Below are 16,971 nucleotides of genomic sequence, written 5' to 3'. Positions count from 1 at the left end.
TTATGCATATGTTGATAACACGCAGATTGTAGTATGTCTGGATCTTTCTCAATCTGATACTGCCTCTCGGTTAAGTCCTTGGAGTCTGTGGGAAGTTGGATGAGCGACCATTGGCTGAAATTGAACGGGGACAAGGCTAAGGTTTTGGTGGTCTGTCCTCATTCGGCTACATCTTTCTGGACCCCAGCTTTTTGGATTTCTTCACTCGGGCCCTTTCCTTCCCCTGTCCCAGTGGTTAAAGACCTGGGCTGTAAGATCTCAGCTTGTTTGTCTAGTGAAGCCCAATTCGGCACTGTATGCCAATCTGACCACCACAAATTAAAGATTCTTCGGAAGGTTCTTCCCTGTTTGCCAACTCATATGCGCGCCCCTGTGGTAGCATCATTGGTGTTTGGTACTATGGATTATTACAACTCGCTCTTTTTAGCGCAACCAGCATATTTAATTCAGCGGCTGCAAATGTTACAGAATTGCGCAGCCAGACTTGTTACGCAATCTTCTTATCAGGCTCATGTTTCCCCTATTTTACGGTCTCTTAACTGGCTTCCATACTTGGTCACATTGTGTATTGTCCATCTCGCCTTCAATGGCACTGGCGTTGAATACCTTCAAGCTAAGTTTGGTCCTTCAGTTCCTTCTCAAGCTCTTCGCTCTCAAGATGCTTTTCGTTTTCAGGTCACTCGCTTCAAATGATCACGGATTGCAAGACATGCTTTTTCTGTTGCTGCAGCTGCTTATGGAATCTGCTTCTGCGTCTGCTCCAGGCTATCGAACCTTTTACTCTTTCGGCGTTCTCTGAAAACGCACCTATTCTGGGTTGAGGAACATTTCTGAGGTGTTGGTGGTCTCTGTATTGGTTTCCTTAGTGCCAAGAAGCCTTGTTGGTGTTAGTTTGCGCTTTGCAAATAAATTAACATGACTATAACATTCTCATTTTCATTCTTGAGATAGGTTGTGAAGCATGTGGACAATTCAGCATTACATTGAGCCAAATAAATAGATGTATTGTCAGTATTTCTTACTCCCATATAGCCTGATAATACCACTAAAGGGGAGTCGCTCCCAGCAAGGTCCCACTTTCCCAAACCCCTAGGGAGGGTTTTGCTGAGTGGACTCTCCTTGCTAGCCAAAAAAGGAGTGCCATTCCCTATGGAAGAAGGGACGAATTCACCAGATTCGTAACAGTGTGGGCAAAAGCGGTTCCTAGCGCGGCTGTGCACTGCTGCTTAATTGATTTTAGTCCGTTTATGTAAGTAATCAGGTAACTACTGTAGGCTATGTGGACAAAGCACCATTTACTTTCAGAAGAACTACATTTTGTTCAATGCAGAGGAGAGCCAGCCATGCCTTTTCCACATTTAGTAATGGAAATTTTATCAGTTTGTTTTTAATGTAGTTCTTCACGCCAGATTTCTCCTGCTTTGGAGTGCTGTAATATTAGTTCTTATTAACTCATGTAAATTTGTGCAGAGGGAGGAGACTGACACACAGGTGACATAGGGATTGCTATAGACTTTTATTCAGTATAAAATGAAGAGAAAACCTATCTTTCCCTAGATCTATGAGGGGTTTCCCAACCTCAACTAAAGAGCTAATGGGTTTGTCAGGTTGTCTTTGTAACTTGGAGTCCACTGTCCTGTGTCAAAATGTCCCTACCTCTGTCCCTTATACCTAAAGGTTGCGTCAATGTTTTTTGCCCAGGAGAATGACTCCCTCCTCCTGGACTGGCTGGCACAGTTCTGGTTGCAAGTTCTTCGCCAGGGAGAATGACTCCCTTCCTCGTTTTTTCACACTTCACAAAGGATTGCTGATTCTTTAACACTGCATCAGAAAGTTCACTATTGCTTTCCCCCGAGGGAGGGGGGAATGACTCCCTTCCCATGGATCACTGGTTTGATCCTCCTTGTAAGCTCAACTACCAGGAGAATTACTCCCTTCTCCCAGTCTTCCTTGGTTTTTTTTCTCAGAGTTCACAGCACCAGGGGGGAATAGCTTCCTTCCCCTGGCCTTTCTTTGCTTTATTTCACAGTACATGACACAAGGGGGGAATGTCACCCTTCCCCTGGCCTTTCTCAGACTTTATTTCACAGTTCACAGCACCGGGTGGAGTCTCTCCATTCCCCTGGTCATTCTTACGGGTGTGGGTCCCAGACCCATTTTCTTCTCAGGTTTGGTTCGGGTAGAGTTGGTTCACTCTGCTGACATTTACTGCGATGAAGAGGAGGGCTTGCACGGCTCCTTTTTCTGTAATAGGGGTCACTGACCCTTTTCCTTGGTGGTCCGTGGTTCTCTTCATTGGCAGTCCTTCGTTTTTTAAGCTTGTCCAAGGTTCATTCTATTTCGTGAGAGTAGACTATTTGTCTCGGTTCTCGAGAGTAATCCTTATGTCTCCACGCATCTTCTTTGTACCAATATATTCTCGTGAAGTCCCATTTAGTGTTGGGCTTTCAACTTCACATGAGCCAATAGAAGTGTGTGATAGAGGGGTGACTGAAGGGAGAGGGGGATGGGTAGGAGGTGGGAGGAGGGTTGCTATACTGTGTTCTCCCTAGATGGCCGTCCTTGTTCCTAGATGGGGAGTCTCTCCCCATGAGATCCTCCTGCTGTGTACCGCCAACGAGGGGGACTATCGGGCAGCGCCCTCAGCTCTCTGGCGTCACGGAAAGGAGGGGGGGTGGTGGAAGTGACTATATCTAAGAATTTTTTAGAAAATGTACTCCTTTATAGTCAAAGTTTGATTAATCTGCCTTTCTAGGAATGTATTGCTCAGTTTCTTTTGTACTATTCCCAGCTTGTGACATCTTGGCCTTTGATTGAACACTATGTATTAATACTTTGGCTCTGTGAAGCTGAGCCCTTCATCCCTTCAGTGGATTTATGCCCCCTTAATGCTTCCAGTGCTTCTCTCTTCACATCTAGTCCAACAGAGGATTGAAACTTGTGAAAAAATTGCTTCACTTCCTTCCCTTTCATTATTGCTTATTTAAACTCGTTTTTCAATTAATTTCTTTTTGAGAGGGGGACTTGTGCTAAATTGTGACATGCTGACCGTATACTAGAGACCATATAGTAGAGACCGCACCGTACGTGGTGTTCCCACTTGACAATGGCTATTGGTAATTGTCAAAAGTGGTGTACTAAATTTAGATTTTATTTCATTTTGTAATTCTACTAAGTTTAAGAATGAGAGGGGGCAAGACCTGATCTTGGTCTACAAATAGTTGGGGGGGAAGAAGTTGTTTTAGATGGGGGTGGGGGAGAAACTGCAAGGTTGCAAGTAATGTCCAAAATTAACTCTGGGGCCCTATGATGGAGTTCCATCTTCTAGGTGATCTGCCAGAGTTTGGGAAATTTTGGGAGCTCTAGCAATATATTCTGCCATGAAAGTCAGAGCTGCTGAACAGTTCCACTTTCATACATCCTTTTACTGCTTTATTTTTAAACCGAGTGATAAGTCTGGACATGTATCTGTACCCAAACTGTCTGCTGATAATCCCAGAAACTAGGAGTGTTGCTAGGTCTGGAAAAGATCCGGGCTACGCTAATGTCGGGGCTGTCAGGACTTGGGGCTAGTTAGCCTTTTGGTTGTAGCCCCTGAGATTCTACCTGGGGCTATAACAAAAGACCCGGGGCTATTGCCCCCTAAGCCGTCCCCTAGCAACGCCTCTGCCAGAAACTGCTAGGTCGTTTGGTGACATTGCAGTCACGGGTGACATGTGCATTGCAGTAAACCGCCTGCTGGAACCGAAGTTTCAACATACCGGGATCTCCCTCTACCCATTCGCACCCGTGACCTAAATTTAAATCATAATTGTGGCCCCCAGGATCTGCGGCAAATGACCGATCTAAATATAAGCAATGTAAGGGTTTTCATATGGTGATCTCTGGGGATTCACATTTACGCTGGCTAAAAGCGACTGATGACATTTTATCATTAGCTTGGTTACTTTTGGCATCCCTGGTCAAGGCGTCCTGTGTGTTCACTTCCTGGGGTGGCGTTCAGCCAGAACAACCCATATGGGTTCAGTCCCAGCTACAACCTTTTGTTTTTCCTGGGAAGTTGTTGTCCCCCGCAACCCCCTCTGCCAGGAAGGCAGGATCTGCTCCAGGGGGTACGGAGAGGTTTTGTGCTTCAAAAGGCCAGGCAGTGCCAGGCAAAATAACTCCCACAAGGCTGCTTATTACTGAAGTCTTTTTAATATAGGCAAACAGAGGAAGGGGGTGGACTTAGAGTGGACTTAGAGTAGCCCAGGAGAACGCTTCAGTACACAAAGGGGGGTTCAACAAATTTGGATTTTCCTAGTGTTCTGAAACTTCCTTTCCCGCTTTCCACTTCCTGCAGATGGATCACTCTGGGTATGCCATCACAAGACAAAGAACGCTTGTTACAGAAGCCAGCATTGAGCCCTTAATAACAGGTTTGGTGTGGCATTTTACCTATGCAGGGGATGGGTACCCTTTCCTTTGCTAATTGATTGTTGGACTCTGATAGGAGGGTTCACATAGGATGGGAGTACATTCCACTTCAAAGTCCTTTGCCATGGAGGTGAAAAAGGAGGGCTCCAACTATGGGGCAAGCTCTGCCTCCTAACCACCCCTCTTGGTCGCCTTGCGTTGCTTCTCAAGATGGCTTGACTGTGCTGGACTCGTTTTGAGCTGCTACAGGAACTGCAGTGCTGCCTTTGGCACAGTAAGCATGTTGATCTGCTTACCTGCTTTTCAAGCTGTCTAGATGCCAGCTTGACCCGTTAAAGCTGATCGTCGTGACTTGATTGCAGCGCAGGCTGGACCCGCTGGAAGTCATCAACTCGCCCTATCTTAAACATGGACTCTAACCCACCAGAAGCATTGTCTCGACCCAACTCGAGCACTGACTAGACTCACAGGAAATCATTAATGGAACCCTTTACAATCGCTGCCTTGATCCACATGGATCCCTTGCCTCGAATCGCCCCGACACAGACTCACTGTTGTGGAGCTCGACTATCTCAGCACTGACTTGGCAGCAACAAAGTGCCCAGAAGCCCTGAATACTATTGAGGCGCAAAAAACAAGCATTCCAAAGTATTTAACGTTGGCCTGGGGGACAGGACCATTTCAAAGGGCCTTAGTGACTTGTAAGACCCCTCCAAGACATCCCCAATAACGTTTGCTTCTGAAATCATTGCTTGTGCACCACTGATTTCAACCCAGAGTGCCCCTTTAGTCCAAAGTATGCGTTCTCGGTTTTCTTTTACAGAGGTGTGTGTGTTGTAGTGTTTTTGACTAGTTTATATTTGTTGGTTTAATTAAAGCACCCTCTTTTTATAGACACTGCCCTGATATTTATTTTATTACATTTATTTTGGTACCACAGTACTAGTGTTTAATTTGCTTCTGTAACTGAGGGGCAGTCCTACCCTCTGAAATTTAAATCTTTGCAATAATTGAATGCAAGTTTGTTCAAACCCTTGTGAAGCCACATCTAAATGGGGCATTAGGCATTTGTCCCATTAGCAAGCTGCTTGTGAAAACACATAAACATTCAGATGTATTTAAACAGCTTTTTTATTATTTAGCTGATTACACAACTAATTGCTTTCAAAAAAAGTTTAATAAACAGTTGTGCCCAAAGTGAGATACACAAACATGAGAATTTCAAGGCATTGTGACTGAGCATAAACATATAAAACACAACTCATCAATCGGTGGAAGCACCATGAATACAAATTCGATGAACACAGTGTCTAAATGAGTTTTCTGAAAGGGAGACCTTGGTTGAGGATCTCCTCTGCCTGGCTGGAATCTGACCTCGTAATAGGTCGAATATGACCTTGTAATAGAATATGCTTCTGTCACACCTCACACCCCTCCTCAAGTTTATAGCCTGCGCTACCCTAAGAGGCAAAGGAGGTATACCTGTTTGGCTGTGCCTGTTCAACCCCTAAGATTGAATCGCTGCTGGTTTAGCAATTGGGTGGGGTTGAGATGGGGGTTTTAATCCACTCCTCCTCTCTGTACAACTGCAGAGCAGTGGTCATTACGTCACCGGCCCATTTTGAGTTTTTACCTGATTTTCTGATCAAAGTATATGCTCGATTATCTAATCTAAAAAGTAGCTACAGGCCCCTGATCCATTACCACGCTTTCAATATGTTAATTGTCTGAGTTTGCAAGGCTACTCCCAGCTCCAATATGATGATGCTCCAACTGGATATCCTTTTAAGAATTATTCTGCATTGTACAGTAAACCAAGAGGAACTCGTTTAAACAGTGCATTCATTAATAACCTTTGATTAGGATAATGTCCATTATTAAAGCAAAGCTCTATTCGCCTAAATAAATTCCTGGAACTACAACTATCAATACCTTTAAAAGGACCTTACTTTTTCTTCTTTAATTCAAAAAGAGGTAGTAGGTGTAAGCAATGCCATGTTCTACTTTCCCTCCCCACAAGCCCGTGCTTCCCCAGAACCATTGTGTTCAACATGCAAGATACAATTGGGTACATGAGTAGAAAACCGATACATTAGTTTACTCAACATGTTTAAGATTGCGCAGTGTCCCCATGAAATAGCACTGGTTATATATGGCTAGTAAAATGGCTAAGGTTGAGCGCTCACTGCTGCAATCTGTGTGATCTGCAGGTCGCAGGTTCGAATCCCGGTAAGGCCAACTTAGCCTTTCATCCTTCTAAGGTCGATTATGTGTACCAACTTGTAAATTTGTTCTATCTACAGCGTTTTGGCGAAAGTGCTATATAAATAAACCATTATCATAGCACCAAACCAACTCCCAGAAAATGCTGTTTTAATGCTCAGGTCACAAAACCTTTGTTTACGCCTTCACACGAATGGTCTCCATTCCCGAAATGATACTGAAGTTCAAGGTATAAAACACTGTTCATGTCATGCCAGCTTGGCCGTGGCTTTAGTGGTATCCAACTCTTCTTCAATCTTTTAGACTTACTACCAAGGGCAATATTAGATGGAGGAAACGTACTAGCCAGGATAGAAAGCCAGCATCTCTGTCTTCCATCACTGAACTTAATACTCTGGTTGCTGAGTGTGTAAAAATTGACATTTGAATGTATGTCTGGTCTGAATAGACTCCTTGAGGAAGATGACTCTCTACCAGATCTTCTTCACATGTGTTAAATCTAGAAAATGGTGTGTACTTCGTGCCTGAGCATTGATCCACTCACCTGTTGACGATATTATATTTTATCTTACTTTTGTAGGTCTGGCTGCAGCGAGCTTAGAATTGTGGATACACTAGCTTGCTTTGCTTCCTTCTTTGTGGGAGTGCTGCCAGAATACTGTTAAAAACAAGGACTCGACTTTTAATAACCAACTGGATTTACACCTTTTATTTTGTTTGCATTCAATCCAAACCGTTTTCTAAGAGGAAATCTATCAAATAATGCATTGAAGTGTATCTGTGAATTTTCCTGTGCATTTGAAGTCCGCCCAAGGCGTCTGAGTGTCTGGGGTGGAGGTGCCCGAAATTCCCTGTGCTTGGTCTCCTAGGAGACCCAAATGCACTCTGGCTTGATTAGGTGGCTGACTGTCTGGCAAGGACAGCCACCCTGCTGGATGAGTGACAGCTAGGCTGGAATGAATCGGAGAAAACTGTTTAAAAGGCGAGTCTCCAGGACTGGAAGGCAGAGTCGACCACTGGAACGAAAGACCCAAAGACGAGCTGGAAGAGGACGGCTGCTGCAACCACTGGACCGTTGGTTTGCCCGTGAAGTCCTGCTGCAACCCCGAATTGCTAGATCTCCATTCGACAGAGAAGTTCCTTCAAGGACGGCTTCTTCCTTTGAGTTGGTGGGACCAATCAACTCAGGAAAGGCCTGGATACCATTCTCAGAGCTGGTTAAGGTTTAACCAGGGAGAGGGAAACCAGTTTGTGTTTGGAAGCCACAGCTACTTGAGCTGAAGTGACGCCATTTTGTTTGCTCCTACGACGATCCCACGCAGTGCAGGAGCCCCCCGACGTCTTCCCTCTTGTCCCCAAGACTGAGGCTCAGGAACAGAGAGATCTGCAGGAATTGCCAGGAACCAACGTCTTCAGCTACATCTTTTCGCTTCACTTTAAGGTACTGTGCCATCCGTTTGAGAGATCCTAACTCTCGTGGTGAAAGTTCATGAAACTTTCCCAATTTGCAGGCCTAATCAGCTTGTGACCCAGCATATCATTCGTTTTCATCTAAACTACTTCTAAAAACGTTTACAAAGACTTCTCCATTTGTACCAGAACTGTGCTGTCCTATGCAAGAACACTAGACCATTGACTTTGGCCCGGCATATTGAATTGAACTGACCCTCCTGGTACATTGAACCTTTGCATTATCAAAAAGAAGAGTTGTCTAACCCTTTGTACAAACCTATGCCTTTTTAGTCCTATTTAAAATAAGTGAAGTGCCATTTGGCTCCTTTTTCAGGGGAGCTCAAACTGTCCCTGCAATAGAGTTTTGTAATGTAGTATATTGATGTTTAATATTGAGTTGATTTCTACTAGTGAATGTTCTAAATGACTGTGTAAATAAATGTTAAGTATTTTTACCAGGAAACCTTGAGTGTAAGTGTCTACTTGAACCACTGTGATTCTGATTCATCTGTATAACTTCTTTTACTGCTCACATTCCCTCCTGGGATAAGCCTGGCTGCTCAGCTCGCTACCAAAGGTGTGTGGTAAAGACTTATACCAAAGGTTGGTTTTTGCTTACACCTGTAGTCCTAATTGTGTGTTGCGTTCCCAGAGGGCACTGCATGCAATTCTGCCTAACAAGGGGGTGCAGATGTTGGCTACAATACGGCTGGATTATAAGAGTCAGAATATCTTCAGGAGATTCTTTTAATGGGGTTACCCCTTCCAATCATGGATGGAGCCGGCTATAACCTTTTTAGTTTTTAGAACAGCCACATTTGCTTTTTTGGCCCTTGTTTAGACTAGCCAGTTCCCGTTCTCACCAGTTTAAGACAAGGAAATACTTGTATAGGTGTTCATGCAGTTCTTTCAAAATGCACTGTGACAAGGTTTATAGCAAACCGCGATTCAGAGATTGTGATAAGGGAAGGAGACTGGGTTACACACACATGCAGACAGAAGACAGAAAAACAGCCTAATCTGATACCATTGTGAGGACAGGAGAAAGGGTGAGAATAAGGATAGAAAGAAAGTAAAGCTTTTTATAGAAGGAAAAATAACACCAAATGAGTGTCAGTCACAAATGTCCCCATACAGAGGAGAAAGGACCCGAGATAACCTGCATTGAAAAGAAAAAAGATGCCCAAGTCATTCAAACCTCTACGCTGCCCTGCCATACAGCTGGGATGGTGTTTTTAGGTATTGGTGCTTTCACACCATGATTATTCAGGGTTTTGAGAAAAGACCAACACTGATAAATGCACTCGTATGAGTCAATGTTCGGCATCCACAAAGTATTTTTTGCCGTTGGTCTGGCACAACAACGTATCCTCAGTTAGAGCGCCTGGTGAGGATTACTGTGTGCAGCGGTGCGACAACACTTTCAAATTGCTTTGCTGTGCGGTAATACTACGCAGATGGATCCTTGCTCATGTGGTATTTCTTGTTACGACACAACACAATTGAATCCTTGACAAAGCTTAGGGTGTTTCAGCACCGCATTTGTTTGAACCTAAAACCCTAATTATATTACATATTCTGATTGGGTCACTACACCCCAGTGAACTGTGAATCATGTGCATAAGTGAATGACTGTGAATATTGGAGTACATACTGCTAATTGTGTTTACCAAGACAACTCCCTACCTATATTGCCTTCCTAATCCTCTTTCCGGTCTTCATACTACCCCCCTACTGTAAAAAACCTTAGGGTATTATCCCAAGTAGACCTCGAGAATCCCTTATTCAGGTGGCCAGGAAAGGGCTGGCGTGCTCAGATCCCAACCCTCGGGGCGAACGAGCGAGGGAGGATCACCTGGGTAAGGGAGCCCAGGGTTATGTTCGGGGGAATGCCCCAGGTGAGACGCGGTACTATACCAGGGATGAAGGCTATGAGGACGAAGTCCCTGAGGCTTTTGTAGGTTGTTCCATATCTACCTCCCTTCCTCCCAAGGAATCTCCCTTATCCAAATTCAACAACCCCTCCATATCTGGTAAAATCCCCTAGGAGCCCACACCCTGTTGACTTGAAAATCACAACTCCCACAATCCCTGTTTTCCTGTTTCCTACCTGTATACTCACAATCATTCTTCTCCACGGTCCTCTGATTATTCTTTCCTGAACTCCCAATCTACTTTGACAAAACACTACCTTTCCCACAATCCCCCCTGTTCATTTCACGATAATACTCCTGGTCATTCCTGTTTGTTTTCACAAACCCTACCCAGCTCACCCTTCTGAGTTTACCAACCCCCCTAGTACAAGGTCTATAATTTCATAAAACACCTTTTCCCCATCCTACTCCTTAGGATGCATGGAATCTGTACCACCCCCTTTTTTGATACAAACACTTTATCACACCGTGACAGACAGCGGACTAAAACCAAAGCCATTTACCCGACATGTCCCGACACAAGGGTCGGGCAGAGTCGGGCAGTTACCAGTAATTACACACACCTGACGGTCCTTTCTCTTCCCCATGAGGAAGTAGCCATTCCGGACCGGCAGTTCAAACCGAGGAGAAAGGTGGCGAGACCTGAAAGGACGACAAGGAGGGAATTGCCCTTGCCCTTTTCAACTCAGATCTGCAAAGCCTCCAAAAAGGGAATCATAAGACCGGGAAGTACAGCTGGTATGTGGTGTGACTTGCCGCTGTGGTGCCGTCCTTGACTCCAGTGACAAAGTCCAGCAAGTTCAGCACAGCTGGTGAGTCAGAGGAGACTGATATGAAACCGAACTGTGCTGGGCCCAAGGTTGCAAGCGGCAACGTATGAACAAAAGAATTTGTATACATTGAACTTTAAAGAAAGCCAGTTAAGTTCTAGGTGCAGAAGGGTCCGGAGCCATGTGGGCGCTCATTCGAAAGAATCTGAATGGGACTTGTTTTTGGAACCACAAGTACCAAGAGGCCCTAGGGGGAGGATGGTGTAGGGTGTTAAAGGGGTCATATGAGGGTCAAGCAAAACCCCTCGTGCAATCAAAGTTTTTGACACCTGAAGGAAAGCAACGTGCATTGGGGAAAGACAAGTGCATGTTTTTGTGTTAACAAGAACTGTGTGCATCCCGACTAGGACTGAGACCCGGACTTAGGTAAAGGGAAGAAGCTAAGGGGTCTAAAGAGACTGTCTTGAAATTGTGGCTATGTGAACCAGACAGAGGGATTCTGAAAACTGAAAAAAGCTAGGGGAAGGGAACCCCTGCTTTTCTGATGAGATGATAAAATCATGAACTATGTTAGAATTGCTACGTGAACCCGACGGAGGGATGCCAAGGGTAAAGCTAACGAGATTGAATCCTGCATTGTGATAAAGCAAAGTGAATGCCTGCGAATTGGGGTGAAGCATAATACACCTGTGAACATTGTGCCGACAAGAGTGAACCCGATCGAGGGATGTCCACAGTTAATGATTGTTTGAAAAGACATTGAGTCTCTTGAATGTTATTTTTTGAATAAAAGGCTGTAGTGAAACTAACGGAGGGAGGCCCACGTTGCATGAAGGATCGGAGCCCGGCAGAGTGGGATCCTAAGGCGAAGTCTAATCGCTCTGTGACGATTTTATTGAAGGAACTTTTGTTTTTGTTGGTTGTAATACATCAGGTCCTCTGAGGCAAGAGACTGTGTGCGAAAGAGACTTGGCCACAGAATGCCCTGATATTTTGGAAACAAACTGTAAGCTCGTGCTTGAGAAGCCCAGAAGTCTGCTGTGTTCAAGAGTCCCGCCTTGTCCCGTGCTAAAACGTGGGGAAGGGAGACCCCAGCTATACCATCTTGACTCATCATTTTGTGAACACTTCTTTTGTTGTGAACATTATACTACACCCTTTTTGTCGTATAGCGGTAAGGATTGCCAATAGTTAAAAAATATATATATATTATAGGCCCTTTTGATTTGCCAAGACTCCACTTGGACGGTGTTATTATTATTTGATGGTTGTAGTGTGTTCCCATCTTAGATTTAGCTTTAGATTAGGCGTTTATCTCACCCATTGTACAGTTTAATAAACAGCCTTGAACTGTGATCACTTGTGCCTGTCTTTACTGTTGCCAACATGTGTTCCTTGTTGTATTGGATTTAGGGAATTACCAGAGGTTAATGGTTTCCCATTATTTGCCGAATAAATGTGTAGTTCAAAATGACCTTTACATCAATTTTCAAGAAATTGCAGGACTCCTTCAAATAGTCCAGTTCTGTATGCAACTTTGCATTTTGTTATATTTTCCTAATACAGTGTTGTTAGTGTTTGGCACTACAACATAAACTTGCATTTGTTTTCTTGCAGATCACTACATCGAAGTTCTAGACTGCAAAATGAAATGTGAAGGTGATCTCACCCCAGTCATAGGTGGCTATGTAGTTGAGAAGTTTGTGGCAACCATGTTCCACTACCTGCAGTATGCTTATTATAAATGTAAGTATTTTGTGTCAATATTGAGCTTGTGTGTAGGTGAGGCTTTGTGAGTAATGTGCTGGGTTGGTGCACCAACCTTGAAAGTCTTCTACGATAGTTTGATTATGGTATATGTGTTTATGTTCATAAGATTCGTCTGTACTCGGTTATCAGATAGGTTTGTTGAATGTACCTTTTGGAACAAGTATAAAGAAGAAAAACGATAGGTCCATGTGTATTTAAAAAATAAATAAATGAAAAGGCACCACTTTGAACACAGGCTGGATGGCCCCCGAAAGCCACAACACATAAATCCAAGTAAACATCATAGTAGCAGATTTGTTTGTAGGTAAACTAGTGTGCAGTCGTGCATAGCATGATTCCATTAGGAAAATGTGTCTTTAAAGTTAATGTTCATGGAATTTGCATTTCAATAATGTCTGGCATCTGGATATCCTTATATTGCACATGCACAAAGGAACATGGCCAAAGACACAACCACACATACACACGTAACTATTTCTAGTGATACCTTGTGACAATGCGACGTCACAGTGGATGAGTGTACACAAATGACTTGGGTTTATGTGGTACACACTATTCTGGAAAGCTGCTGCAGGTTTGCATGGGCAAGCAACATTTCTCACATTGGGAACATTTTCATTGATTGTACTCCTGTGTGGCATATTCAAGAGTTCCTTAATCGCTGGGGTATTCCTGTGGTATCCCTGAACATGTTTTTTGGTCAAATTTTAATTGATTTATTTTGTAAATACAACAAGGAACGGAATTAGCATTTTCCTAGTGAACGTTACACGTCTCCTTAAAAGCTGGAGCTCCAGCCCCAAGTAAAGGGAAAAGGTAAATTAATATTCCAATAGTTTTAAAAAATCCTAATCTTCACTGAATTCTGGTGAGACCAACTGATAGATCACCCATTCATGTCGTCCAGGTTAGTTTTAGTTGCATTTTCTTAAGGTTCATTAAGATGCGGTTTCCATTTGAATTCTAATTTACACTCTAAGGAGCCAATCTGCTGCCCCACTTAAGCATTTGAAATCATCTTTTCTTTTACCATAGTTTCCCCTATGTCCGCCTGCCTTCCAGAGATCGGATGCAGTGTACTAAGATTAGATGCTTAAAGAAGTCTTGTACTAGCAATAGTCATGACGACTATACACTCATTGTATTGCGAAACTCCAATCGCAGAGATCTAAGAAGTCACTCCACTTTTTGTTGCCAGATGTGGACATTGCCAAAATATCACCAGGCAAGGCCTTTCAGCTAATAATAGTCTGTCAATCATGTGCAGCAATGATGTAGCCTTCTTTTTTGCTCGGTAGTCAAACGGCACCATAAAATGATCCCGCAATTGATCTACCCCACCCATCTCTATGATCAATGTGAGCACATTCTACCAGTAATTCTGGACATACATACAGTCCCACCACACACATGGGGCAGCATGTTCCTACTTCACCACACCCTCTCAACATAAAAAACCTAACGTCTGGGAACATGCTAAATAACCTTTGCGGTGGCAACTGCTGGTAGAGCAGTCTTGTAGAACAGTCTTGTTCCATGCATTTTGTACTGTGCAGCTATGGCGGTCATATATTTATTTATTCAGATTTTTATATACCGTGCCACATGCCCGGAGTCCTCAGGGCGCACAACACCCATATGCCTTAACGCAAGTTACTCTACTCTATAGAAGTTATTTGCCTCTCCAGAACTTGCTTCAGTAATGCTTTTGCCCTTGGACCATCAGATGCAACCTTCTCTAGTCGTTTACACAGAAATATTGAACCCTTTGTGCCGTCATACGTTCCCACAAATTCGAATCTTGCAATTTAGAGACCAAGTCTTGCGCCGATATGCAATAAGGCCCTTTAGGGCTGCTAGCGACCAGCCCAACTCTATTATGCACTGCAGCAGTAGCCACTTGATTGTAGAACACCAGAGGATCTTTGTATTCCTTGTTATTTTTTGCTTCAACCGCATTTTATTCTTCTGAAAAGTTTTATGTACATTGTTTCTGCATTCGGTCTATTTCAACTTCTTACTTTGTTTTTGCTATTGGAGCTGTTTTGTTTTTGTTTTTAGATTGCTCCCCCGTTTAAGAACTATGTGGTAAGATGTACAATTATAACGGGCAGCCAAAATGCTTTTCCTTCTTTTCTGATCACCGTGATATTGATGTGTGCCTCTGATCATCAGGCTATTGATGAGTGCAGACACTGCAGGGTAATGCAATACAGCATAATCTCAGTTAGAGGCGATGCTTGGGGCAATTCAATTGGGGTTTTTGGGTTCATGTACCCTCCACTGTAACAGATCCACATGTGTCCTGTGGAGTCTGCTAAGAGAAAGTCGGCTGAGACACTGTGACTATCAGCCAAAGGCAGTTTGTTTCCTTCGGCATCATCTGTTTATGTGGCAAGTGCCCCGATATAGTTCTCATGACCTTTGTCATTTGGAAAATTGATGCCGATCAGCAACCTGTCGAGTAGTTTCTTATCACCATTGAGTGCTCCAAGCCACAAATCTTCACGTCCGAGCATCTCTATAAACAGCAAGACTATTCTCGCTGTCAAAGTTCACTGGGGACAAGTTGGCCCTCAAGAAGTTAGACTCTTGATGTTTCCACCCGCCTCTGTGCCACAGAGAAATCCTGTATATACCTCAGCAGGAGCTTACATTTTGATCACAAGCCTCATTCTGCCAAAGGTAGGCCTCTGCAAATAGTGCAAAACAGGCACCTGTTCTTACAGATCAGGATTTTACTCCAATCTTTTTTTTGTAGGACTTGATGCAACAGATTTGCTTTGAGGAAGATCTTAACACTTTTTATCATCTGGATGATCTGAGACCCCTGACAATATCTCTGCCCGATTACTATGCTTCTCTTGCAGACTAGGTACTAAATATTCTGGGTACTGTGACAAAGAGCAGAATTCTGTCACTTATCCCCAGGGGGACCCTTACCCTGTGAGGCTAGGGATTGTTGCCTGCTACCTAATACCCTCCCTAGGGGTCGAGGCAATCAGGACCTCACCGGGAGAGACTCCCCACCCCCACTAGGGACAAGGACTTCTGTTGTGATGAGGATCTCCCTGAGCAACATATTACTAACCCATCTTCAAATACATCTGGTGAAAGATGTGAAGAACAAACTTGTATCTGTTAGCACCCGCCAAACACTGTGATTATACCTATGAACAAAACACGTATGTGGTACTGAGACAAAGAAAACCACTGGAGGAATACAGAGGCTAAATCGAACCAAGAAGAAGGATTTTGAGATTACGCTAAGGAAGTCCCACGTCAGTGTCCTAAAACTTCGAGGCAGAGACCTTGATGGAGAGAGAGGGAGCCCACGAGCTTCGGGAGAGCCCACGAGCTTTGAATCAGCTGGCAATAAAACGCTGAAGGAAACTTGTATGCGTGGCGTCCGATGTGAGAGAGAGAAGCAAGTGTGCAGCTTTCAACGCAGGGTGCCGGAAAGGAGAGGAGACGCGAGAGACCGAGGTGGGTGAAAGGCGTTGAGCCTGGGTGAGAGATAAGTGGTGGCGGGACTGCAGGCAAGTCGTGGTGGACCTGGAGGTCTGTGAACAACACCGATATCGCTTCTATTAAGATACTGCAGAGCAAACTGACCAAAGAAGGGACTGTAAAACTCATGGTGGCAACAGTAAAGACAGACGCACGTGATCACAGTTCAAGGGTGTTTATTAAACTGTGTAAATGGGTGAGAAAAATCACTAATCTAAACCTAAATCTAAGATGGGCACAAGCTACGACCATCAAATAATAATAAGGCCTTCCTAGTGACGTCTTGTCAAGTATAAAGAGTCTACACTAAAAAACCTATTGCCAATCCTTACTGCTAAGTTACAAAATAGTGTGGGATAATGTTCATCAGAAAAGAAAGAAGTGATCTCAAAATGATAAGTCAGGATGGTACGGCTGGGGTCTCCCTTCCCCAAGTTTTTAGCACAGGACAAGGCGGGACTCCTGAGCACAGCACACTCCTGGGCCTTGCCAGTACGAGTTTACAGTTTGTTTCCAAATATCAGGGCCTTCTGTGACCAATCAAAAATGTGTCATAGCCACCCCTCTGCGAGAACGAACACGGCCCATTGACCTGTTATTTGGGAAGGTACCCACTCGAGATTCCGCAGCCACACTTTAAGCTCACTGTACCTTTCACAGATGGGAAATATCCATTTCCATATCGTCTTTGTCCCGCCCACATGGGCAGTCCAGCACCAAAATGCTAGCCGTGTTCGTTCTCAGAGGGGCACCTATGGATTAATTTAGTTAGCAAATTAGTTAGCTTGGTTAGGTAGGGAACACCCTTAGCATAGGGAAAGATAGTAGTTTTCACATTTCATTTAATAAACACAGCAGTGAGATGGAAAATCAGAGTCAGTGTTCATCTTCTGACT

The 16,971-nt window shown here is 44.0% G+C and overlaps 1 protein-coding gene across 1 annotated transcript in view; it reads left to right on the top strand.

Moving 5' to 3' along the window:
• Window positions 1–16,971, top strand: part of CRTAP (cartilage associated protein) — a 332,976-nt gene that overhangs the window by 139,073 nt on the left and 176,932 nt on the right. The window contains exon 4 of the mRNA XM_069613133.1: window positions 12,413–12,541. Coding sequence (XP_069469234.1) covers window positions 12,413–12,541 — 129 coding nt within the window. The remainder of the gene's footprint in view (window positions 1–12,412; window positions 12,542–16,971) is intronic.

Source organism: Ambystoma mexicanum, chromosome 5p (genome assembly GCF_040938575.1).
Source record: "Ambystoma mexicanum isolate Mex_15411 chromosome 5p, UKY_AmexF1_1, whole genome shotgun sequence".
In the NCBI taxonomy this organism is placed as follows: domain Eukaryota; kingdom Metazoa; phylum Chordata; class Amphibia; order Caudata; family Ambystomatidae; genus Ambystoma; species Ambystoma mexicanum.
Note: the sequence above shows the minus strand (reverse complement) of the source record. Positions and strands in the feature narration are given on the sequence as shown.